This window comes from Dunckerocampus dactyliophorus, chromosome 10 (assembly GCF_027744805.1).
Source record: "Dunckerocampus dactyliophorus isolate RoL2022-P2 chromosome 10, RoL_Ddac_1.1, whole genome shotgun sequence".
NCBI lineage: Eukaryota > Metazoa > Chordata > Actinopteri > Syngnathiformes > Syngnathidae > Dunckerocampus > Dunckerocampus dactyliophorus.
Window position 1 is genome coordinate 24,228,310 of NC_072828.1, and position 27,671 is coordinate 24,255,980.

At 39.8% G+C, this 27,671-nt stretch overlaps 2 protein-coding genes across 3 annotated transcripts in view; both read left to right on the plus strand.

The window, feature by feature from the left end:
* The window catches only part of adamts10 (ADAM metallopeptidase with thrombospondin type 1 motif, 10), a 58,784-nt gene extending 55,938 nt beyond the window's left edge, over positions 1 to 2,846 (plus strand). For both annotated transcript variants that reach the window (XM_054789371.1, XM_054789373.1), the window contains exons 28-29: positions 2,257 to 2,385; positions 2,829 to 2,846. The gene's annotated coding sequence lies outside the window, so the exon portion shown is untranslated. The remainder of the gene's footprint in view (positions 1 to 2,256; positions 2,386 to 2,828) is intronic.
* Positions 135 to 27,040, plus strand: myo1f (myosin IF). The gene is made up of 28 exons (XM_054789374.1): positions 135 to 249; positions 2,257 to 2,385; positions 2,829 to 2,918; positions 4,444 to 4,538; positions 4,632 to 4,719; positions 4,791 to 4,880; positions 7,257 to 7,388; positions 7,500 to 7,634; positions 8,922 to 9,054; positions 9,376 to 9,572; positions 9,654 to 9,734; positions 10,387 to 10,473; positions 10,717 to 10,803; positions 11,364 to 11,531; positions 13,833 to 13,918; positions 14,011 to 14,092; positions 14,158 to 14,264; positions 14,338 to 14,436; positions 14,540 to 14,684; positions 14,766 to 14,880; positions 15,013 to 15,182; positions 16,603 to 16,748; positions 20,778 to 20,924; positions 21,001 to 21,149; positions 22,347 to 22,409; positions 25,528 to 25,729; positions 26,117 to 26,277; positions 26,359 to 27,040. The coding sequence occupies exons 1-28, from the start codon at positions 220 to 222 to the stop codon at positions 26,433 to 26,435; spliced, it is 3,291 nt and encodes a 1,096-aa protein (XP_054645349.1). The 5' UTR covers positions 135 to 219; the 3' UTR covers positions 26,436 to 27,040.
* The last annotated feature ends 631 nt before the right edge of the window (positions 27,041 to 27,671 follow it).

Genomic DNA, 27,671 nt, shown 5'->3' on the forward strand with positions numbered 1-27,671 from the left:
GGCTGGAGGTGGGCCTTGCATCCGACCACCTGGTTGCGCTGAGCAATGCGGGTCCTCAACTCCCGGAGGCGCTCCATGATCCCTCCGGGTGCCTCGTAGTCCCGCAGTCTACGCTCGTGCCGAGCGGTGATCTCGCGAAGACTGCGGAGCACAGTCTCTGCGGGGGTCAGTTCTGGCTGGTTCATTCTGTCACGTTCTCGGTGTGGTTTGAACCCCAATATGCAGAGACGAAGCCACGGAGTGCAAAAGGTAAGGGTACTTTAATTACATAAGCAGGAGAAACAAAAGGCGACAGAGGAAAGGCTCTGTGACAAAAGTGCAAGTACAGGTAAGTAAATTGTTTAAGTTACCGCACTGACTTGGAGACGAGAAGCATGGATAGCAAAGACAATAATAATGAACCAGCGCCGCACATTCGAACGCACTGGCCTTTTATCTGCCATTAATGTTAATTGGCCGCAGGTGCGCGGCCACCGGGCGAGAAGCGGCTGCCTCTTCCTCCCCGGAGAAGGCACAGCCCGCCAAAATAAGAGCGCAGGACAAGGAACACTCGTTCCCGTCCTGCAGAACGTCACAGAAAAAAAGTAATAATTTCTCAAGAATAAAGTAATATGAGGACAAATGTCATTTTAGTAGCATGACGTTGAAATATATATATATATATATATGTATATATATATATATATATATATATATATTTTTTTTTTTTTTTTAAGTCAAAAACAATAAATAAAGTTGCGATTTTTGGAAACTTAGGTTGGGGGAAAATGTATAACATGGGAATAAAGTCAAAATATCAGGAGAAAAGAAGTTAAAATATTTGGAAAACTGTACCAAAAAAAATCAACAGCAGAAAAGTCAAAATATTTAGAGGGAAAAACTCGATTTCTAATTTGAAAAAATGGGAGAATAAAGTTGTTAAATGAGGAAAAATATCATTTCAGTAACAATGTTGAAATAAAGAAAAAATACATTATTTCTTTTAAAAGATATGAAGTTATAATTGCGAGAAGCAAATTTACTAGAGGAAAGCTGAAATGAAATAGTTGGAAAATGTAAAAAATCAGCAGAAATGGAAAAAACAGCTGTAATTTTACGGCAATAAAGTCAAAATATCCGTCATATTCCAATGAAGAACAGAAGTGTGAATTTTACAAGAATAAACTCGTATTATTATAGAAAAAACATCATTTTTAGTAGCATTTTGCCTATATTACAGATATATTACAAAGGTGAAATGCATTTTTTTCTTGAGCTACATATAGCTTCTTAGCATATCTCAATGTCTTGGTTTACAAAATATCAAAGTGCATCCTTGCATCCTTTCATTTTTCAGTATTTGGCCCTCGCTAGAAAAAGTTTGGACACCCCTGATTTAGACAATAACGGATGTGTGTTAATCCATTTTTAGTGGATGGTAAATCTACACCATTATACCAGCTGGACACTGACCACTCCAAAGTTTATCTCATTTTTATATCTGTTGCATTGTCCCTTAAATATGATGGAGCATTAGGGGCCACGTTGAAAAAAAAACAAAAAAACATTTGTGCTTAACTCTGTTTTGCTGCCACATTATAAATAAAAGCTTGCCTGAAGCAAGAGAAACGTGTCCTTCCTTGCTGAAGAGCTGTGCTGTATTTTCGCTCTGATGCGTAATATTGCGACTTTATTCTCATAATATTACTACTTTTTTCTCGTAAATGTATTACTTCATTCTGGGAAATGTACGCCTTTTTTCCTCGTAAATTTACGACTTTATTCTTGTAAATTTACGACTTTATTACGACCGAATCTCAGATTAGCCGTTGCTATGAAGCTGGAAGTTGAGCTCAGCCACGTTTCCACAGCTTCACTGAAGTCCACCTGTTGTAAATTCAGCTGATTGGACGTGTTTTTGGAAGGCACACGCCTGTCTTTATAAGGCCCCGCAGTTGACGGCGCATTTCAGAGCACAAACCAAGCATGGAGTCAAACAAACTGTCGACCTCCGACAGTGGAGTTACTGGCCTTTAAAAGGCAAAAATCCCTCAGGGAGAAAAAGACTAGTCTAGACTGGAAAAAAACATACATTTATGGTATTTTTAGAACAGTTTCAGGGGAAGTTGACACATTTGGGAGTGCATTGCAACGTCTCACACACCGGAATCGTGTAAGTTATGTGCTTTTCGTAAATGTCAATATGAGAACAAGTAGCCTGATCATTTCCTGTGTGTGCGTGTGTGTGTGGGTGTTGCATGATTTTTTTTTTTTTAGGCAAAATACCACTGGCAGAGTCAAAATGTCAAACAAAGTGGAGTGGACGACATGGTCCTCCTGTCCAAGATCACCGAGGACGCCATTGTGGAGAACCTGAAGAAAAGATACATGGACGACTACATTTTTGTATCCTTGCCTCTCTTGTACTCTTGTTGCTGTTATTCTGTGCGTTTTGATGGCTGTCACAGATTTGTTTGTATTTCTCAGTTTCACTACTTGTGCATGTGCAGAGTTGAGTACGTCGCCAGCTTTACAAGTCATATTATTAACATTATTACTGTCATTCAACACTTGATTGATTGACATACTGTGTAGCAATACTAACAATATGAAGGGAATAAATAATACAGAAGTGTACCAGTATCTAACTAGTAGCACCTTAGTCTGTCTGCCAACAAATGCACGTCAACCACAGTTGAAATGTGTTGCATACCGTCGTGGTTTAAAGATAAATTACATTCCATGCAACTGTAGAGGGACCCCATTCCTTACTATTGCTTGAATGTATATGAAACGAAAGCAGAAATAACTTGTCTACTTCCTCCACGCTTCTTAACTGTGCTGCATAGACTTACATCGGTCCTGTGCTGATATCAGTGAACCCGTTCAAACAGATGCCCTACTTCACTGAGAGAGAAATCGAGCTGTACCAAGGAGCAGTGAGTTAACGTCTTTCGTATTTGTCACCTACAGTATAGGATAATCGCGTTTTTCTGGTATCAATCCGATACCAAGTAAATACGCGTCACATCATCCTAGCATTGATCCGACACTGATACTGCACTTGGTATCAATAGTATCATATGTGGATGGATCGAAGAGCTTACCTGGGTTCTGCTGTAAGTCCAGTCTGGGTGAGGCTGGGCCGTATCAGGTATTTCACAAAAAAGGGTTTCAAGTATACCAAAAAAAAAATAAACAATCTTTAGGTGTCCACGAGATTAAAACCTTGCAATCCAACCTACGTCAGTGTTGCCAGAGTCACGCGCTCGTGCCATGTTGCTGGGGGGGGGGGGGTGTTCCCATCGGAGTTGAATAGCTGCCACTGGGTTAATGTCCAAGCAGAAGCTGTCGTAATTCTACATTTGATCAAACTTAATTAAGAGTTGTCAGATCAAAACACAATCGCAGCATAAGACTTGTGATAGTAGGATCTGTTTCACTACTTCCTGGTTAGACACTCTAAGCATCATAGGAATTGTAGTTCTTTTAGCCTAAACACCAACCTACCTAATCTACTGTAATTTGCAATCTACAGTATTTTCAATGTGTCTTTACATAAGTACACATCAACATGGATGACTAGTAGTAGCAGCTAGGACTGCCGTCATCATTCGAACTTTTTTTTTTGTTTGTTTCAGTTAATTCGACAGTGAAAAGCATCATGCTTAGGTTATGCGCATGTGCACGTGCGCGTTAAAATTTCCCTCCAATGCATAACCTTCTGCACGCTACACTCCTCCACGCTCTTCCACTTCCTATTTGCTGTTGAGTGTGTTTTTACAGGCAAATGATCCATGCCGAGCTCTTATCAAATGCACTTCTGCCACCTTGTGGCCTTTTTTTAATGGATTAACTGCTGTGAAAGTGACCTCTATTAGTGTGCAGTTGCGTCATCCCCTCTTTTTGCCTCTATAAAAGAATATAAATACGTTTGGTTTTGAATGAGTTAATATACAACGCAAAGGACGAGGGTGCGCGGGCCGCACTGACACCAAACGTTGATGTCATCATAATGGTTTATAATAAAGATGCATAACAAGGTTACATTGTAGTACATCACACGTTTACAGTACACAATTCAACATGTCTGTGATTGTTCATTTCTTTATATGCGTCTTTATTTGACTTTGATGTTTTGTTGTTATGCAAATTTGGAGCTGCCGGACCGGAGCAGGAGGGGATAGAGAAGAAGAGGGAAGGGTGGAGTCGATAAGAGGGGGACAAAAAAGAGAGACAAGGACAACAGCAACAACAACAATTGAGACAACAATAACAAAACAGAAACAACCAGGACCACATCAGCAAATGTCTGCCTGTCTAATATCAACATACATATTACATACATATTAGTAGTAATAGTAGTCATGAAATTATTAACTATGATAGTGAACAGAATGACAATAACTGTAATGCACACAATTGTAATAACTAATCATAGTGTGTGTGTGTGTATGTGTGTAGGCCCAATATGAGAATCCACCCCACATCTACGCCTTGACTGACAACATGTACAGAAACATGATGATTGATGGAGAAAATCAGTGTGTTATTATCAGGTGAACACGTACCCGCCTTGCCCCGCCACACGTTCACACAGTCAATTCTTTCTCTGTATTTGTGTGTTTTACCATGTCATGTACTTTTGTTAGCGGCGAGAGTGGGGCAGGAAAGACTGTGGCTGCCAAATACATCATGGGCTACATATCCAAAGTATCTGGAGGAGGAGCCAAAGTTCAGGTAGATTACAGCGTGGCCTGTGTTCATGCAGTAAATGCCATTGTAACTCACACCTTGTCGTTGTCTTACAGCACATAAAAGACATTATCCTTCAGTCCAATCCTCTCCTAGAAGCCTTCGGGAATGCCAAAACTGTCCGCAACAACAATTCTAGTCGCTTTGTGAGTACTACTACTACTACTGCTGTTGTATTATGGGTAAAATACTAACATATTTGTATTAAAGGAGTTGCCAGAAGATTCAGTAAAGTACCATGTTTTTAGTTGAGATATAGTTATTAAGGTGCTGTCTGGTTAAACAGAAACATACAAGGTGATGGGATGAACATCAACATTCATGATGTGCTGGGCAGTGTTGGGTAAAGACCCTTTTAAAAAGAGGTAGTTTGTTATAGTCACTACTTACTTTCCCAAAAAAGTAACTGAATTAGTAACGCAATTACTCTGCCAAGGAAAATAATGCGTCAGTTACCTTCAAATAGAGTGGAACGTTGGTTAGCGCCATTAATTCATTCCAGAAGGTCCGACTTACACGCTAACTGAATCCATTTTTCCCATAAGAAGTCATGTAAATCCAATGAATCCGTTCCAGAAAAGCCAAAAATGATAAACAAAACACATAGAAGTGACGAATGAAAGGGATAACGACATTGAAGTTTACTTTTACCTTCATTGAAGACGTGGTACTTGATGTGGCTCTTCTCAAAGACACACCGTGGCAGCGAGACGCCGTACGGACACCACCTTCCTGTTTTGCCATGAGTTATTTCAGTAATAGTGTTATTTCAATAGTGTTTCTCACCTCAATAACCCAAAATGGAGCCAATGAAAGTACCAGCATTTTGATAAAGAAGGTGAAAAACACAAATCAGTTGAATTGAAGTGATTTCATGAAATATTTTCAATCTCTATTTATGTATTAATTCACTCATAATATTCTTACTTACTCTCACATATTTATTCTTAACATTTGTATTTCTTGTTTTTCCTTCAACATTGCACAAGCTACAGTATATTATACTGTCATTTTTTAAAACTCAAAATGTGCTTATGTGCTTATTCGCAAATGTGCAATTATCACTAATTGATATCAGTGTTTTGCAAAGGACTGAAATCTATCTGTGGCACCGAGCTTGATGACATACTCGGCTCATTTGCATAAAACTCCGGCCAGCGTTGCATGTGAACGGGTAAACCTGAGCTTTTTGGTTTATCTCAACATTATCTCATGTTTTTAAACCTTATTTAACAACAGAACATGAAGTGTTGGTTTCATTTTGTTCAGCCGTAGCCGCGTATGTGTACACGTCATTATACATCTAATATTGCACTGTACCGATGAACAGATGCATTATAAGGGGCAACCGTGTCATGTCTCAGTATCTGTGTATTTACGACGACTACTCTACGAAGTTGTAACGACAGGTTACACAGACGGTCCCGTAATAATGTGTTTTTGAGTGAGGGTGAACATGTATATACCATGCCATACCATACTATACCATACCAAACCTGCCACTAAGTCAATGTGCACAGTTTCAGTTTTAGTAAGATAAAACGGCATTCTTATTCTTTTTAGTGGAAACTTGAGACAAAAAAAAAATGTCAGGTGGAGTCCTCATACTCATACAAACGCCCAGAAAAACGGTAAACAGAAAAAGCCTAACATGACATCACATTGCTTCCTGTTGCTGCACAGCAACTCTGGGCCACATAGAGCATGATGCATGCTGGTTATTTAGAACCCGTATCTGTGGGTACACGTGGTTACTCTAGCATTGATACTACAGTAGAGCTAGTTGGATAACAGTGATGACAGTCATGAGTGTATAATGATGGAATGGAGCCAAATGTATGCATGACTTGAGAGATCTTCACTGCTTTTCTTGTTTATAGCAGTGATCCCCAACCCCCGGGCCCGGTACCGGGCCGCGGGTCATTTGGTACCGGGCCGCACAGAAAGAAAAAATAATTTCCATTATTCAATTTGTATGTTTTATTTTGAAAAGTGGCCGGATTCTCTCTGTTACGTCCGTCTCACTTGACGCATGTCCATTGTGTGCGTGCTAACTTTATCTCATGCCGCACAGATAGACTACTACTGTATTTTTACCATTTTTCTTTCAACTCATATTTGGTCTCAAATGCTGATACTATGTGGGAATGCATAAAGCTAAGTTTTGATGACTTATTGAGTGCTAATGTGCACATTTGTCTCAAGTTAATTCATGCTAGCGCACTGCCTTTCCCCACACATGTCAAACAGTGATGTAATAATCTCTGGAAAAACTTGAACTGGTGAATGATGGGTCTGCATTCATTTTGTGCTTTTAATTTGATGATATTCATGTCTTAGTTTTACACAATACATAACAAATAAGATAAATTAGATCGCTATAATATACGACCTAAATATTTGTGGGAACACAAGCCGGTCCGTGGGTCAAAAGGGCTTGGGGACCACTGCTTTATAGCACCATTTGCATTTCAAACTACTGTACGTGACTAACTGCTTGGACTATGTCATTCATCTACCAGGGCAAATACTTTGAGATTCAATTCAGCAGAGGCGGAGAGCCTGACGGGGGCAAAATCTCCAACTTTCTGCTGGAGAAGTCGAGGGTGGTGAGCCAGAATGACAGCGAAAGAAACTTCCACATTTACTATCAGGTTGGCCGAAGGACATGCATGACCACATGATGAATAATTTCCTCCTCGCATACTTCTCTCATGCTTCAGTGTGTTTAATTTCCTCTGAACCGCTGCATTGCTGTGTTCCAGCTGATAGAGGGCACTAGTGCTCAGCAGAAAGAGGGCCTTGGCATCATGACCCCGGACTACTACTTCTACCTCAACCAGTCTGGAACCTACAAAGTGGATGGAACCAATGACAGTAAAGATTTCCATGAAACTATGGTACATATTCTACATATACAACAAAGTGAAAACAGCCTGTTCATTGCAGCGCTGGGTCCGTTGTGTCTTTGTGTCTATTTCAATTATCCCTTCACAAGCATATTCTTGTCATTTTTGTCACGCCTATTTGCGTTTTTTTGTATTTTATTTGATTTTCAGCACTTGCTTGCTTCCTTCTTTTCTTTCTTTCATCACTGCAAAGGCTTTCAATATAAGCTTGATTTTTTTTTCTCACTTATTAGAAAACACATGAAACACATGAATATTTTTTCAGATTTTTTCTTTAATATTTCAATTCTATGCTACTAAAATTGCGTTATTTTTCCTAATGATATGATTTGTTTATTCAAGGGAAATTGCAACTTTTTTTCTCGTTTGAATACGACTTTTTCTCGTAAAATGACAGCTGTTTTTTAAATTTCTGCTGGTTTATTTAATTATACAAATTTAAATACACCTCACGGTGATACTTGGACACGTCATCAGTAATAAACTTAATTTATTTATTAATAAATTTAATTTTATACATTTTCATTGGTAATCCTAAAATTCCTAAAATTACAACTTTGTTTTTCATAATATTACGACAAAAAAATGTCATTTTTCTTTAATATTTCAACTTTATGCGACTACAATAACGTTATATTTTCCTCATGATATTGCAACATTATTCTTATAAAATTACGACTTTTTCTCGTTAGATTACAACTTTTTTCTTTCAATATTTTTAATTCATTCTTGTCAACTTACAGCTGATTTTTACATTTTTGCTGCTGTTGTTGTTTTTTTTTTGTTTTTTTTTTCAGTTTTCTTATTAAATGATATTTTTAGACTGTGCCGCAGGCCAGTAGTAGTTTGGACACCCCCGGGATTGACTGTATTTTCCACAATGGTCACAATTTTAGGTACACCCGCAAAATATATGCTTTCACAATGACATAATAATAATGTCCCTTGGATGACCAAATGATTTATTGGTGAATATGAATGTTAGAAGCACTTTTCAGTATGAAACAGTGCAGCCGTACAACACCACAACCACAAGAATAAAATATTGTTAGCGGTCCATGTTTAATATTTCATATTTAAATCAATATTTAACCTCTCTGAAAGTGTAAATCAATATTGGGTAACATTATGACTGGAAGGTAATTATTCCTCATGCGGGTCTTGTATTGGAATTGATGATGTCATGCAGGTGTACCTAATGAAGTGGCTGGTGGCGATGTTAATAGATAACAGGGCTCCACAGTTGGCACCCGTCATTATTTGTGCCATGGTCTCCAGGAAGCCATGCAGGTGATCGGGATCCCAGGTGACATCCAGGCCCAGGTGCTGCAGATTGTTGCTGGCATCCTCCACCTGGGGAACATCAGCTTCATAGAAGCAGGGAATTATGGACAAGTGGAAAGCATGGACTGTGAGTGACAAACATTGCACACACACACTGCATGATACACCTGCTAATACACAATACACACACTTCTAAGAGTGAACACATTCAATCATGCATGCATGCGCGCACACATTCCCTCATGAATTAGTTAATTGTCTCTTTTTGCCCTGAGGGATGTGATCAAATTAGAGCCCACCGTCACTTGTTTGTCTTCTCACCACTGTTGCGTGGCAATGTGACGTTAACAACCAGAGAGGTTGATCCAATATTATGACAGTTTCAGCTCATATCCACAATTAGAATGGAATAGAACGCATTTGAATGCATTGTCTTTATGGTTGCCAGTGCTCGCCTTCCCAGCCTACCTGCTGGCCATCGACCCCAACCGTCTGCAGGAGAAGCTGACCAGTCGGAAAATGGACTCAAAGTGGGGAGGCAAGTCAGAGTCCATCAATGTGACACTGAACCAGGAGCAAGCCACCTACACGAGAGACGCCCTGGCTAAAGCCCTCTACGCACGACTCTTTGACTACCTGGTGGAGGTTGCCAGACTTACACATTTTCATTTTCTTTTTTCATTCTCTTCTTTTTTGAAAAAAATTCTTTCTTGCTCTCCTGTCCAGGCCATTAATAAAGCCATCCAAAAACCGCATGAAGAATTCAGCATCGGCGTATTGGACATATATGGTTTTGAAATATTCCAGGTAAAATATTACCTCAGGTTCCTTTTGTCCACAAAGTTTCTTGACAATTTAAAAAAATTTACAGTCGCACCTCGCTACATCTTGGTTCAAACATGGCTCCCACACTTTCTTGCAGTTTCTCAAAATATAATTTTTTTTGTGGGTGACTATGGCCTGTTATTAGTATAAAAAAAAAATGCATATACTGTATACGCAAATTTCACATATTCTTGGCCCAAATTAAGCATTTTCAAGCACTAAAATGGCTTATTTTCTCTGATTATGTCCACTATATTGGGTAATATGAGCGTAAAGGTGACTATAGGGGTGTTATTTTGTGTCTAGAGGGTTCCAATAATGGTAAAAAAATCATAAACAGGTTTTCTATACTCTATGAAAATATTATTTTTATTAATTTTGAATCCTACTTTGCAGAAATTCAATTGTCGCATTTGGGTCTGGAAAAAATAACCGCAATAAACGAGGGATTACTGTATATTTAAATATACAAAAAATATATGCTGTATATATAAAAATATGTAATTTGCTTTCGTAATACAATTTGTTACCCAGCAAAGGTGCTTTATGGACAGCCCGTACAATATAGGTGACTTTACTATGACCAGCTTTTCCATTTCAGGTGTGATTGACTGGATTTGCATTTCCTTTTTAGAGAAATGGATTTGAGCAGTTCTGTATCAACTTTGTCAATGAGAAACTACAACAGATCTTCATTGAACTGACTCTGAAGGCTGAGCAGGTAGCTTTCATTGATATCCTGAGTGTGACGCATTGACACTAATGTTAATCAGAAACCAACAAAAATGACATTCATGTGTCTTTCGCAAACAAAACAGCAATGATGAAGTCATGGCTAATGCTATGATATACTAACCACCCTGACCAACCACACACTAGCTTCCAAGAGCAATTACAGTTTAATTTCTGGTTCTAAGAATGCCCTATCCAAAAAGATGTATATAATATTCTTATCTCGCTGCAGGAGGAGTACGTTCAAGAGGGCATCAAGTGGACACCCATTCAATACTTCAACAACAAGATTGTGTGCGACCTTATTGAAAATAAATTGGTAAGACTGTAAATGATGGCTTTAATAAAGACTCCCAACATTGGCACATTGTAGAAATAAAATTCAACCTAAAAGAAAATGGGAAAAATGTATTTATTAGTATGCAGCCCTCGGTTGGAAAAGTTTGGACACCCCTGCTATACACTGAATATCACATGATTCATTTATTAATTTGGAAGAAATCAGCATGGTGGCCTAATGGTCAGCACACCACAGTCAGCAGATCTGGGTTCGTATCATCACTGTGTGGAGTTTGCATGTTCTCCCAAGGCTTGCATGTGCCCTGTGATTGCCTGGTGAGCAGTCCAGGGCGAACCCTGCCTCTTACCCGAAGTCAGCTGGCATAGCCTGCAGCCCCCCCCCCCCCCCCCCCCCCCCCCCACACACACACACACACACACACACACACACCCGAGCCTAAAGAGGACAATAGGTATCAGTAAAGAAAATGGATAGATGGAAAATCCTAGCGCCACAACAACATGCTGCCACTTTTCCCCCAATAAAATCCACTCACTATGTTCTTACTAATATATTGTATTCCTTCCTGCTCCATTCAGAATCCTCCAGGTGTGATGAGTGTGCTGGATGATGTGTGTGCCACCATGCATGCCAAAGGCGAGGGTGCAGATAGCACTCTGCTGCAGAAACTGCAGGCTGCCGTAGGAATACACGAGCATTTCAACAGCTGGAACTCAGGCTTTGTTATACATCACTACGCTGGAAAGGTACTTATTGTGACTGGACTCTCCTGTAGGAGAAAAACGACGGTCCGTTTCGGTCTGAGAAGATGCCTTCACTTGTGTACAGTTACGTCAGTCGTGGCACAACCTGTGGGTTCTGCTCAAATGCTTTGCAAAAGATGTTATAATAACCAGTCTTGCTCAAATGTTTCTGTGTGCTTGTAAGTCCCTTAATGTTGCTAACACAGCAGAGTAGACTGTGCCATTTAATTAATGTGACGCTCCTCTTGCAAGTAATTAATGACAGTAGCAACCTTGTACAAATAAATAATCAGAACGACGGCAAATAATCCACCAAGTTGGAGAAATTGCAATCAAACAGCAGAATACAAGCGATAAGTCAAGCAAACGCGCCATGGCACGAATGATCAGTGTGCGCTCAGGCCGGCGGGGACCTGGAGAGGGAGGGGGAATTGCACCCAAATGCAGCACAGTACGAATGACCTACTTTGTATCCCCTTCATTTCTTCACTACCAAACTTTTGTCTATGTAATGTATGAGGGTATATTGTTCAAATATGCAGAAATCCCTCTTGAGTCAGTGTCATTTTTGACCTTGGATGCTTCCCTTATGGTCAAGGTCAGTTTCCACCAAAAACGAGACAGCTCAGCAGCTATTACCTACAACTACATGTCCCCCAAGTTTGGATACAATCTGACTAGAATTACCAAAGAATGAAGGCTTTTGGTGTTTGACATGTTTGATCTTGGTGTGATTTGGACCTTCAAGTAAACAGCTTTACTGTAGAACTTCATACAGTAATCCCTGGTTTGTCGTTGTTAATTGGTTCCAGACCCGACCGTGACAAGGGAGTTTCCAAGAAGTAGGATTCCTTGTATATAAATGGAACATTTTCAAAGTTAGAGCATAGAAAACCTGTTTACGACCTTCTAAATACAGTTTTTAACATTATTAGAGTCCTCTAGCCATGAAATAACACCTCTACAGTCACCTTTACACTTGTAATACCCAATAAACATAATAAGAGTAAATAAGCCTTTTAAGACATAAATACACATGCTTGTGTGTGTTCCTTTAAATATGTTCATTAGGGGACCTGAAACAGAGGCGGACAGGGATTGACGTCTGGGGGTTCAGAGTTGAGTTTCAGCTTTGTGTGCATAACGACAGCAAAAGGAGCCCGTGCTTTTGCCTGTTGTGAGACACCTGCAATAACAGACTGTTGTTCCGGTGATCACGTCTGATCTTTGTGTCTCACCGAACATTCCAGCAACACTACTGACACCTAGTGACCAGTGTACAATACTACAGTTCATCAACGTCTTTTGAATGCCTTATAGTTGTATTTTAGCTCATTTAGTCATTTTTATGCTTGAAAATGCTTAATTTAGGCAGAAAATATGTAATATTTCCTTAAATATGAATATTTTTAAACTAACAATAGGCCCTATTCAACCACAAAACAGCATGATTTATTAATTACTGTAAATTTCGGTGTATAAGCCGCACTGGTGTATAAGCCGCACCCACTAAATTTTAGAGGAAAAACAAATTTGTACATGTATAAGCCACACTGGACTGTAAGCCGCACATCCATGTCATAAGATGGCTTATTGTGGCACGCACGAGTCCGTGAGGACCAGGCAGTTCTTTTTTTGACTAATCATGATCTCTGAAAAAACTGACGACGGGCTTGTCAACCCACTGGAAATTACAGGAGGTCATTACTCAATGAAACAGTCTGACTCACGGTGTCATCTTACAAGCAACACTAAACTCATCACACAACAACTTAACACTCAAAAGGTACCTAGGAAATATACAATAGGAGCACCAATACGAGTATAAAATTAAAAATATATATATTTGAACTTTCCCATAATACATTTCGCCTGAACAAAGCATTTCAATGGAGAACAAGTGGTATAGAAAATGGTTGAATAGATGATGTTGCAGTGCTGCCTCTGTCCACCAGAGAGAGCCAGAGGAGCCGAGACGGAGGCTGACATCATTGCAGCACCTCGGCAGGCAACAATGAATGCTTTGCTTGGACGGAATGCATTATGGGAAATGTTAAAATAGCTGTTTTTAAAATTTTAAACTCGTATTGGTACTTGTATTGTATATTTCCTAGCTACCTTTTGAGTATTAAGATGGGTTCCGCAGGGTTCAAAGTTTAAGAAAATACACCGGAAATTACGGTAATATATTTTTGAAAAACCATGATAGAGGGAAACCACGAAATTTGAAGCATGAAGTGCAGAGTGACGACTGTAATGCCAATCAACCTGCAGTATATTCAATAAGGTCTGTTGGCATCTCAGGTGTCGTATGATATCAACGGCTTCTGTGAGAGAAACCGGGACGTCCTTTTCCCCGACCTTATTGAGCTCATGCAAAGCAGTGAACAGTAAGTATTCACCAGCAATATACTGTATATAATAATATGACATGCTCACCGCAGCTGCGTTTACTTGTGGATATCGTGTCTCGCCACGACAGTGACTTCATCCGCAGCCTGTTCCCCGAAAACCTCAACACGGACAAGAAAAGCAGGCCAACTACCGCAGGCTCCAAGATCAAGGTGGGAATGGAGTGCCTTTTTTTTTTTTTTACATTCTTTTAAACAAACTTATACTTTACACGCAGAGACAAGCAAATGACCTGGTGAACACGCTAATGAAGTGCACGCCCCACTATATCCGCTGTATCAAACCCAACGAGACTAAAAGGCCCAAAGACTGGGAGGAGAGCAGGTTAGTGTCATCACCTGGACTGACATACGCAAACATAACCCCTTTTTGTTCATCTTTCGCGATGTATTTTCAGGGTTAAGCATCAAGTGGAATACCTCGGACTTCGGGAAAACATCCGCGTACGGAGGGCTGGTTTTGCATACCGCAGGATCTTCACTAAATTCCTGCAAAGGTCTGAAAAATAAAGCCATCGTTCCGCCAAAGAGTACACTTTGATTCTGTTCAGTTTTTGTTGTGGACGGTACGGAAGTAACTGATGCATACCGTACTACTAGGTATGCCATTCTGACTGATGAGACATGGCCTCGCTGGAGGGGTCCGGAGCAGCAGGGGGTCCTTCACCTCCTCCGTTCTGTTAACATGGATATCGACCAATACCAGATGGGCCGCACCAAAATCTTTGTTAAAAACCCAGAATCGGTAATGAGCACTACTTCAAACGATAGACTTCTCCATGTCTGTGTGTAAGAGCCTGACTGTTGAACAATGTCTTCTCCCTAGCTGTTCCTTCTTGAGGAGATGAGGGAGAGGAAGTTTGACACTTTCGCCAGGACCATTCAGAAGGCGTGGAGAAGATACATTGCCAGGAAGAAGTATGAACAGATGAGAGAAGAGGGTGGGTTTCAAAGCATGCAGCAATGATGCATTGCCTTGTCATATGGGTCTTGAACCTGACTCCCACAGGTCCCTAAGTCCGTAGTGTATGTCCAAATTTATCATTATGCGTTGTCCATTCTGACACCAACAGCTTCGGACATCCTATACAACTCCAAAGAGCGGAGGAAACACAGCATCAACAGGAACTTTGTTGGAGACTACCTGGGCCTAGAACAAAGACCTGAGCTGAGGCAGTTCCTGGCCAAGAGGGAGCGTGTTGACTTTGCAGACTCTGTCAACAAGTTTGATCGAAGGTTCAAGGTGAAACTCCAATGTTGTGACCTTAGAGTGTGTTCACACTTGTCATTTTTGGTCTGGTCAAAATAGACTAGAGTCCATTTGCTCTGCTAGTACGGTAGTACTAGTATTAACACCTTCCAGGACCAAAAGGACTGGACCAAACAAGTGGGCCAAGACCGCCTCTGCCTGCCAGCTCAGTCTAAAATTAAGCCAGACCACAGTATAGTGACCACCAAGTATCTTTTTTACATTTTTGGTGCAGACCCGAGTACCGGACTCTCAAAGTGAGTTTGACTGTGCTCTGTCAGGTTTACTTGTGGGTCCTGAGGCGGCTGTGGAGGCTGATCCGGGACTTCCATATTTTGGAGCGGTGTGGGTAGGGGCAGGTACAGAGCCTCCAAGGGGACATGGAGAAAAAAAATCGATTGGTAAAAAAATAAAAAACAAAGACAAATTTTTGTGAGAGCACACAAAACTTTGGCGAGATCACGCAATACTTTTGCGAGACCTCGCAATACTGTTTACATTAAGAGCATTGTACTTGCCCTACTTCTGTGTTCAGAGCGGATGCTTGCGTTGAAACTTCAAATTAAGAGCAGCACAATCGTTGAGTCTTTGAGATGACTGTTTACTTATGGGACAAGCAGTGCACACAAGTGAAAGAATCCGATGTATGGCTAATCAATGTATTTCCTTTCGAGTACCAGTACTCATAGAGGTGTGTTTCCAGCAACACTAGCTTGGACCAGATGTTGGCATTTTATTTTCAAAAGACGAGCCAAATAACCATCACGGTATTGAAAACTATTTACAGTTTTTACAGTGCAGTAAGGGATGTGCAAATGTTGAAGATGGAACTTAAATGATGCATTTGCACCCGATTTTTTGTATGTGGAGGCAAGCTATTGTTAGTCGGGAAGTGTGACCTGTAGCTTCACACGGGTTTGCCAGATAACGCAAAAGTTTTGCGAGATTGATGGGTTGAAAATAGATGGGTTAAAAAAAAAAAAAGACAAAGGTGACGTGGCGTGCCGTGGGATTGGAGCCTTTGTATGTCTTCTTTCCGTAGTTGTCGCATTGTCTTAGTGGCATGGCGGGTTTACGATTGTTGTTCCTTTCTGCATGGCTTCGCTCCATAAATGCTTGTCCAGTGTGATATTCTCCCAGTTATCCAGTCTGATAGCTTTAGGTTGCTTTTGTCTTTTTGTGTTTGAAGGCTCACTGACCTTCCTTGAGGTGGGAGTACAGGATTTGTTTAAGAACTCGTGTGTTGGCCGTGCGGATGATGTGACCAGCCCATCGGGCTACAAGTGTGAACGCATCCTCATTAGACATCTTGAAATACTTACTGTTTGAACTTCACCCAGTTACTACACTTCCCAGCTTCTTCTCCTTTCTGGCGTTTCTCATTTTTCTCACTTCCTGCTTTCTCACACACCAGTCCATCAAGAGAGATTTGATCCTGACCCCCAAGGGAATCTATCTGATTGGCCGGGAGAAAGTGAAGAAAGGTCCCGAGAAAGGCCAAATAAAGGAGGTGCTAAAGCGAAAACTGGAGTTTGGGAGCATCAGTGGCATCTCTCTCAGGTAGAGAAGTTGTTTCATGTGGAACAAAGCACCGCAGAACCTCTAAGGTTCACAATTCGACTCAAAAACGGCAGTTTTAAAGTAGTAGCATATTTTACGAGACTTCATTTCAGTGATACTTGTGATACTTGACTTTAATTTCAAATGCTCCCACTTCTGTTGTGTGCGATGACAACTGTAGAAGTGAAAAAAGGAACTTCTTGTCAAGTGGGAAAGTGGTATGCTCTCTGTCTGGCTTGATCAGTACTATACGGTTAAGTTGGCAAAAAGTCCACAATAACAATAAAAACACGAAGAACAGAAAGTAAAATGAATATTGCAGGAATCCAAGCAGTAATCCTTCCTCTTCATATCGAAGTTAAAGTTGAGTACAATGGGCCTCATTCACGAAAATCTTCTTAAAAGTCTTCTTAAGAAGTGTACTTAAGAAGGCGCGGGTTGGAAACTGCGCCACATTCACGACACGTTCTTAAGTAGGGATAATCGTTCGCACCGGTGTTCTTAGGTTGATGAATGCCAACTGCGATGCCCGTGCATGTGAGCCCTAATTTGCATAGGTCACCGCCTATTATTTCCCATAGAAGGTAAAAAAATGTGCTGTGCGCAACGGGCAGCTGGAGGCGGAGATGGCAACGCGCAAGGGCAAGACTGAGGAGCAGCTGGACAACAAACGAAAGAAAAACTTCAATTCTACTGAAATAGAGGTGCTTTTACAAGGAGTGACCGAACACAAGACCACCTTATTTTCACGTGTATCCACCGGTCATCAGGCCATCCAAAAAGAGTCGGCATGGAGCACCATTGCAGGAAACATAAATGCCGTTTCCACGGAGAAACGCACCACCGCAGAGGTTAAAAAGAAGTGTTTTGACTTAAAATAGACTAACAAAAAAAAAAAGATTGGACTGCACCGGAGGGATCTGGAGGAAACGGGAGGTGGGCCATTAATCAGAAACCAAACCATTTCGGAAACTTTAGAAAATATTTACACAATCATGATGGAAAAATAAAGTCAAAATACATACTTGACCATATGACGAATATAAACATTTCAGTGTGTATTTCTTTCACCATTTTTAAGTAACCTGTAGTAACTTTATGACGCACAACAGAGCAAATTAATTTCCTTTTTTTTCCAACTACAAAAAATACTTACAACAAAACTTAAACATTACACTTATCTATAATGTATGTTTAGAATGTACTCTTGTTCTACATCAGGGGTAGGGAACCTATGGCTCGGGAGCCAGACGTGGCTCTTTTGATGACTGCACCTGGTTCTCAGGCATGTCTTAAGACATTAAAATTTATTTATTTCAATTATTTTTTTCGCTGACATTTTAAAGTAAAACGTTACAGAAATCACAGTCTTAAAAATAAAGTTGAAAATATAAAACTTTTTATGCACTTTAATCCATCCATCCATTTTCTGCCACAATGCGGGTGGCCAGAGCCAATGCCAGCCGTCCTTCTGATTTTTTCCGGGACGGACAACAAAACTTGATTAATGTTGGAAAATGTGGTAGCCTACCTGCGTCACTGAGATGTCAAGAAGTAAACTTCCCTCCTTTTAATTAAATGGTCAGCTAGCTAATTCGGCAAAGCAACCCCTTTTGACGAAGAAGATGGCGAAAATAAAGAACGATACGTAGTGCGGTGCCAAACTGTGCAGCACCAGAAGTTGCATTCATTGTAGCAAGTATTTTATTTATTATTGGATAGCTTCAGTATAACAATGTTGGTAAAAAGAATCAATTCAGAGACTTCTTATATTCAAAAATTGTTGGTCTTGCTTAATCATGTACATATTTAGTTGTATTCAGTGTTAAAAAATATGATATGGCTCTCACGGGAGTACATTTAAAAATATGTGTCTTTCATGGCTCTCTTAGCCAAAAAGGTTCCCGACCCCTGGTCTACGTGATGTGGAAGTGCCATATCATGAGGTTGGTGTCTTGTCCCTGGTGTCATTTTATGCTGCTGTTGTGGAATATTAAATTTAAATAACTGAACTCAGACGCAGCTGACAGCCAGAGAGAGATTGGAGATCCCTTGTTTATTGCCCATTCATTTGCCTGCATGAGGTTTTGAACAGATGACAATGCTTTGACTTGCCAGTTACATCCCACAGAATATCCTTGAGCTATTTGAAACTGTTTGGATTGCATTTGAGCTGCGTATGCGTTTGGTGTCCGTCTGTCTGGTTTTGTGAATTTGTTTAAGTCATGCTAACATACAGTACAGTGGAACCTCGGTTAACATATGCCTCGTTTGGCGTGTTTTTCAGTTTACATCAAAAATGCACGCCACAATTTTGCCTCGGTTTGCATAGATTTTACATTTAGCGTACAATATGACATGTGTCTTGTCGGGTTGTTAATACACTGCGTGCAGTGGCGGTTCTAGCTATGGGCCACGTGGGCAATTGACCAGGGCGTCATTCAAGCCAGAACCGCCAGTTCGTGTGTCCAACTGTGTTCTTCATGTATTTTTATCACAAAGCGTCCTTGTTAGCAACTGATTACCTTGCTAATACAGTCGTCCCTCACTACATTGGGGAGTGATTGTCGCTCCCTCACTCTTTTGTGGGGGGTTTTTTACATTAATTAATACATGATTGCTGTTTCGTGGTTGACTGCGGCCGAGTATTGGTCAGAAAATATGCATATTTAAGCAAATTGTACATATTTTTTTCAGGGGTGAGTCATGTCCGTCGAAATATTCAGATATTATGTTGGTTTGTCGTCAAAGCTCACTTCGGGTCACGTGACGACGACGAGGGGGCGGTGAGTCGGTGACGTCATCGTTTTCATATTGCCTGTATACACGGCAACGACAAGCCGGCGTTCTCAAATTTTCCCACTCAGGAAGCCGTTTTCAAAAAATACTGTTTCAGGTCACCCAGAACGCCGTTCCTGTGTGGGTGAGAGGCTGAAACAATAAAATACTTTGCCGTTTTGACCTGAAAACGTTTCCGTGTGGATAGCACCTTGTGAACAATTGGCTTTTGCTGCAGGTTTAAATTAGCAAACAGCAGGCACAATAATAATAACAGCATAACAATAATCATTATTATTATTATCATAATAACACCACGGGTTACTGTTGCGGCCATGGCCGACAACAAGTTAAAACTGAACTCTGAACCCTGATATCACTTCCTGTCCACCATCGATTCTGCTCCCCTACAAGGTAAACTGCCTTAAATGGCTTATTTTCTCTGATTATATCTACTATATTAGGTAATACAAATGTAAAGATGACTATATGGGTGTTATTTAATGTCTAGAGGGCTTTGATAATGTTAAAAAACATATTTAGAAGAGGTTTTCTATGCCATAACTATGAAAATTTATAAAAAAGGAATCCTACTTTGTGGAAATTCACTTTTCGTAGTTGGGTCTGGAACTAATTAACCGCCATAAACAAGGAATTGCTGGACATGAAAACAGGAAACCGGAAGTCAGCTGCGTCGCCCGCCTCTGATGTCATCAGCAGCTGACTCTGTCACGCCACAAGTCTCAAAAATGTTAACACAAAACACACTTTGATTGTTTTACAATGATAGTTTTACATGCATAAAACAATTCTAAATGCATAAAAATGACGAATGAAAGGGATAAATCCCCTAGTGCAGGGGTCACCAACGTGGTGCCCGCGGGCACCAGGTAGCCCCCCACGACCACATGAGGTGCCCGCAAGCCTGCTTTTCATTCAGGTTTTCAGTTAATAATGAAAGAACAGTAGAAAGAAATGCATTCTGAAATACAAAATGTGAGTTGTGGACACCAGCATTTTGTTAATGTTCTGGTAAAACAAGCATATTCGCTTTGTTTGGGTTTAAAATAAGCTCTGAAAATAAATGTTACAAAAATGAGTAGCTCTTGGCCATTTTAATTTTGTAAAAGTAGCTCTCACAAGGAAAAACGTTGGTGACCCCTGCCCTAGTGTAAAGGCATGCTATATTTATTTTATTGTTTTAATTATTATGATAACATACAGTGTGAAAAAACGAGTGTATTTCTTCAGCACGAGACAGGATGATTTTTTTATCCTGCACGAGGCACAGTACGACAGTCTGCTGGAGTCCAACTTCAAGACGGAGTTCCTCAGCTTGTTGTCCAAACGCTACGAGGACGTGACCAGGAGGAAACTGGCCATATCTTTCACAGACAGGTGGAGAAAAACGCACAGGAAGTTTTTATGTACAGTACATGCACGTACACGTTCACTCATCCTTCTCACCCCCCAGACTGGAGTTCAGAGTGAAGAAAGAGGGTTGGGGCGGCGGTGGCTCCAGGGTGGTGGTGTTCCAGAATGGAATGGGGGACCAGGCCCAGCTCAAACCTGCAGGCAAGACCCTCACCATCACAGTAGGGAATGGACTACCCAAGTCTTCCAGTAAGTTTACATAAATAATGATCCAGTATTACCTTGAATCTACCATTCATGCATTTAAAGTATTTTAACTAGGGTCGTCCGATAATATCGGCCAGTGACAATTATTGGACCGATTTGGCATAAAAATGTGATATCGGCCAACATTAGTATGTTTTTTTCCCTACTTTGAAAGTCGATATAGAGACTTTAAAGAAAGAGCTAAAAAAAAAAAAAAAAACATCACACAGCAACATAACAGGTAGATATGTACTGTATAACATAAAAGACACCACCATCGAATAGTGCTGAATAATCGACAACTATGTGAGCCCTAAACGTGTAACTTAGCAGCCATTTACAATAACAGTACAGCAAAGCACGCTGGGAAACAGGACGTGCGGTTGTCAAAACCATACATGTAGACACCGCATGGAGCGCTGAGCCACATCAACGTCGCCGCCGAATTGGATGCGGCAAGGCTGTGCTGTAAGTGAATACAAATAAATGTACTTACTTTCAGAATGTGCCTTTCTACAAAAAAAATTACATTCAAAAAATGCACTGATGTACTTGGCAAACAATTAGGCACCAAAAACAATATATAGGATCTTCTCAGATGGCTTAGTTAAGAACTTTATGGATCCCACACAGGTAATAAGTAATTCACATTACATTAGCTGTAGTAGTATATGTAGTATATATATATGTAGTATATATGTATGTGTGTATATATATATATATATATATATATATATATATATATATATATATATATATATATATATATATATATATATATATATATATATATATATATATTATATGTATGTATATATATAGTAATTTTAATGAGTGGTTTTTTCTGCAATAAAATAAGAATATAAAATAAGAACATGAAAGTTATCAATCAAAATAATCAGCTAATTCATGCATTTTAAAAAATACTCTAACTAAAAATAAATTAAATCTTTCCAAAAAAATAACAGAAATCAAGGCACAAGAAACACAAATGTATTCTTATATAAAATATGTGATCCATGAATTATCTACTCAGAGATGGGTGGAGTAGCCAACAAAACAACTTCACTCTATGTGATGTTACACATATCGCTGTCGGTTGATACCGGAATCGGAAATTGAGAGTTGGACGATATCGGCATACCGGTTATCGGCAAAAAAGCCAATATCGGACATCCCTAATTTTAACATATTTTTCAGAACCAACCAGGAAGAGTGGTCCACAGTCACGTGGTGGAGGACAAAATCACAAAGCAAGCAGAGGTACATTTTTAAATGCACAATAATAACGCTTTATTATTCTACTTTTTATTTTTACTCTGTATGCTGTGCTGCTATTATTATTATGACTGCCATGTATACCACATACCGTGTTGCTGCTACTGGAATCTTAATGTTCCTGAGGGCATACACCCAAGGAATCATTATAATGCTCTATATTATCAAATCGGTAACACTTTACAATAAGGTACACAAAATTACAGTAGTTAATGAGGAACGACCCTACCTAACCCTAAGCCGAACCACTACTCATTAAATCCTCATTAGTTCCTCAGTAACTACTCTACTCATTAGTTCCTCATTAGTTCTTCATTAGTTCTTCAGTAACTACTCTAAATTGATGTGCCTTAGTCATTAGTTGCTCACTAGTTCTTCATTAGTTCCTCAGTAACTACTTTAAATTTGTGTGCCTTAGTTCCTCAGTCACCATTCTACTCATTAGTTCCTCATCAGTTCTTCATTAGTTCTTCAGTAACTACTCTAAATGTATGTGCCTTTGTCATTAGTTCCTCACTAGTCCTTCATTGGTTCCTCAGTAACTACTTTACTCATTAGTTCCTCATTAGTTCTTCATTAGTTCTTCAGTAACTACTCTACATTTATGTGCCTTACGCATTAGTTGCTTACTAGTTCTTCATTAGTTCCTCAGTAACTACTCTAAATGTATGTGCCTTTGTCATTAGTTCCTCACTAGTCCTTCATTGGTTCCTCAGTAACTACTTTACTCATTAGTTCTTCATTAGTTCTTCAGTAACTACTCTACATTTATGTGCCTTACGCATTAGTTGCTCACTAGTTCTTCATTAGTTCCTCAGTAACTACTTTACTCATTAGTTCCTCATTAGTTCTTCAGTAACTACTCTAAATTTATGTGCCTTAGTCATTAGTTGCTCACTAGTTCTTCATTAGTTCCTCAGTAACTACTTTACTCATTAGTTCCTCATTAGTTCTTCATTAGTTCTTCAGTAACTACTCTAAATGTATGTGCCTTAGTCATTAGTTGCTCACTAGTTCTTCATTAGTTCCTCAGTAACTACTTTAAATTTGTGTGCCTTAGTTCCTCAGTCACCATTCTACTCATTAGTTCTTCATTAGTTCTTCAGTAACTACTCTAAATGTATGTGCCTTTGTCATTAGTTCCTCACTAGTCCTTCATTAGTTCCTCAGTAACTACTTTACTCATTAGTTCTTCATTAGTTCTTCAGTAACTACTCTACATTTATGTGCCTTAGTCATTAGTTGCTCACTAGTTCTTCATTAGTTCCTCAGTAACTACTTTACTCATTAGTTCCTCATTAGTTCTTCATTAGTTCTTCAGTAACTACTCTAAATTTATGTGCCTTAGTCAGTTGCTCACTAGTTCTTCATTAGTTCCTCAGTAACTACTTTACTCATTAGTTCCTCATTAGTTCTTCATTAGTTCTTCAGTAACTCTTCTAAATGTATGTGCCTTAGTCATTAGTTGCTCACTAGTTCTTCATTAGTTCCTCAGTAACTACTTTACTCATTAGTTCCTCATTAGTTCTTCAGTAACTACCCTAAATTTATCTGCCTGAGTCATTAGTTGCTCACTAGTTCTTCATTAGTTCCTCAGTAACTACTTTAAATTTGTGTGCCTTAGTTCCTCAGTCACCAGTCTACTCAGTTCCTCATTAGTTCTTCAGTAACAACTCTAAATGTATGTGCCTTTGTCATTTGTTCCTCACCAGTCCTTCATTAGTTCCTCAGTAACTACTGTATTTTTATGTTCCTTATTCTAAAGTGAGACCATCAAATCTAATCTCAGGTAAAGTCAATCTTTTTTAAAATACAGTCGTCCCTCGCCACTTCACACTTGAAATTTTGTGACTTCACTCTATCGCGGTTTGTCAAAATATATTAATTCAGAAATCAACGCTCTTTTCTGGTTGACTATGGCCTATAAGTTTAAAAGTTTTTAAAAAATGCAGATTTGGCCTAAATCAAGAATTTGCAAGCATAAAAATGGCTAAATGAACTAACAATACACAAAGAAGGCATTCAGAAGTCGCATTCAAATACATGTTTTTGATACGTAGTATCCTACACTCGTCACAAGGTACCAGTAATGTACATTAACAAGACAATAGCCACTGCAGTAGCATGTAGTAGCATGCAGTAGTCTATATTATGTCTGAAATGGCTTATTTCCTGTCTTTTATGTCTACTATATTGGGCAATATGAGTGTAAAGCTGACTACAGTTGTCCCTCGCTACATCGTGGTTCGAACAGCGCTCCCTCACCCTATCGCTGTTTTTCACAAATGTATTAATTAACAAATGGTTGCTGTATTGTGGCTGACTATGGCCTAATTGTTGGTCAAAAGATATTGAAAGACAAGTCATGTGCAGCATTCCGGTCACTAGACATCAGTAATGTTACATTGATGAGACATTACCTTACATTAAATTACCTTTACACAGTTCACCGCCCATTCTGTGTGGAAGTGGTACGTTTTTGGCTTCTTACTTTGTCCTTCTTCCCCACTCTTTGAAACACGTTCCTAAGTTTACAACAAATCAGTTGGACGCTACCTACCTAGCTCTGTAACTTGCTATTTGCTATGAGTGGCGGCTTTCTCTTTTGTCCCTGCAGTGATCCTGTAGCTTGCGCATTAGTGTTGCACACTGTGTTGTAAACAAAGAATAATAGGAGTGTAAAGGTGACTATTAGGGGTGTTATTTCATGTCTACAGGGCTCTAATAATGGTAAAAACCGTATTTATAAAGTCAGAAATAGGTTTTCTATGCTCTAACTATGAAAATATTCAATTTATGAATAAGCAATCCTACTTTGCGGAAATTCACTTATCACGGTTAAGTGGGGAAGCAATTAATTGCGAAAAAAGGAGGGATGACTGAATGTATAATACAGAGGGACTTCTGAAGTCAAAGACAGCTGGGATAGGCTCCAGCTCACCTGTGACCCTGAACAAAATTAGCAGTCGAAAATGGATGGATACACTCCACATTTTAACATTTTAAAAGATTGTCCAACCTTTGAAGAATTTGCTTCCACTGTATTATGCTTCCTTCAAGTACATACAATGAAAACTCATACAGCTATTGTGCTTTTCCACAGCACACCAGAATGGAGCAAACCAGTTCTTCAGAGGACCCAAGCAATCAGACATCACATACTCCTCCCCGCACAAACAGAGCCGGCCTCCGCAAACGGCCCTACCGAAACTGGGCTTTCAGAAAGCTGCCAGAGTCTCAACCCACAACCACAGTAACCAGGGGAACATGGACTTCCTGAACGTGCCGGATGAGGGCATGTCAGGGTGAGAAAAATAGAAGTGGGGGAGGTTATTGGTCACGGCATGTGTGTTAGAAAATGCTCAGCTGAGACTTAACTGGAGCTCTTACCATGGATGAAATGGATCAAATCAAAAATAAACTATTTCATTTGACATAAAAAAGGATCAAAGTCAGTAGAACCAAAACCGATCTACTTTAAGGCCTCTTTAATAACCAAGCGTTGATTAAAATTGTTTTTTTCCTTATCAAAAACTTTCATCATCATTGTTTTTTTGTAAATCAAATATAAATATATTATTATTATATATAATATATATGCAGGTCATAATTTGCATTCTCTTTCTGAAAGAGAAAAGGCACAGGATTACAGAAAGTGAAATGAATTTGTCATGCCTGTCTCCTTGTGACAGAAAACAGAGGAAACAGAGTATTGGCCAGCGTCCGCCTCCTGCTCCCAAACCCCAGCCTCGCCCTCAGGGGCCTCGCTGTCGGGCTTTATACCAGTACATTGGCCAGGACACCGACGAGATCAGCTTTGAGTTCAACGATGTGTTTGACCTTGTCAAAGAAGGTGCGTGGACCTGGAGAGCGGCCAAAAAGAACATACCACAATATAACGTCTGACTTGTGTTTTAATTCTATCCCTCTCTAGATCCGTCAGGGTGGTGGACTGGCAGGATTCGAGGAAAAGAAGGTCTCTTCCCTGGTAACTATGTGGAAAAGATTTAATCATTGTCCCTGGTTGCTTGGTGGATGTTTATGCATGATGGAAACATGATTGTTTAAGGTGGACACACCTCCCTTTGGAGACAGGAGGCATTGCCATTATTGTCATGACTGTAAAACGCAGATCCTACCGTGTATCAGGTTTCATCTGTGTTGTCGCCTCGCACTTTGCTGTTCAAAAGAACCTAGTAACAAGATCTTTGACTACTCTCCCTATTGACACCTCTCGTTCAGTCTTCTATGCACTATGACCTTAAGCTTAAATTACAGCCCGTCGAGAATAATGAGCCTAATTGCTGCACTGCATTATGTTGTTGCCAGTGTTAACAAACGTATGATTGCATTTGTCTCATATTTTCTGTCATTACCTGTTAACATTTCACAATAGAACCCAAATGGACTGTGCGTACGAACATTTGTACTGTAACAAACACCTCTGGATTAATGGATGCCATTAGTGGAGAGCCATTCCCAATTTCACACATTTCTCTTGCCTCATTTTTAATGTATTGTAGATTTTGATTTGTCCGTGTAGCTTATGTTTTTTTATATACTGTATGTGTAATTAAAATTCTCAGGTTGTTTTGTGTTACTCTACTTTTTACTTTTTGCACTTTACTCAAAACAAACAGTTTGAGCCGCCCACTTTAGTATGTATTCTTTGATGAAGTATAGACATAACACAATGAAAGATGTTCCCTGACCTGTGGTGGTGGTGGACCACCGGATCCTAACCACTCGACCACCAGGGATACAGGAGTCATTCAGTCAAGCGTCTCCTATTTGCGTGCAGCATTCGCGACCCCACTCATTCGCAGATTTCGCAGAAGGCGCTGTCTCACAAGTCAATTCACTCAAGTTTTTGGCAAGACTTGATGTTGTGTAACTGCACGTTTTGTTACAATACTGTATACTGTATTGGAATTGTTTCTTAAACTGAGTTTAAAATGTGTTGAAAGACTGTATTATGCTTTATTATAAGGTTTAGAGCACAAGTCACAAACTGGCGGACTGCAGTCCGAGACAGGGCATGGGAACCGTCCTATATGGACCTGGACCATTAGTCAAGTACAGTAATCCCTCTTTGATCGCGGTTCATTGGTTCCAGACTCACAGTTGTCACTTTTCTTCGGGTACTCCGGTTTCTTCCCACATTCCAAAAACATGCATGTTAGGCTAATAGGCGAAATTGTCTGAATGAATGGTATGAATGCGAGTGTGGATTGTTGTTTGTCTGTA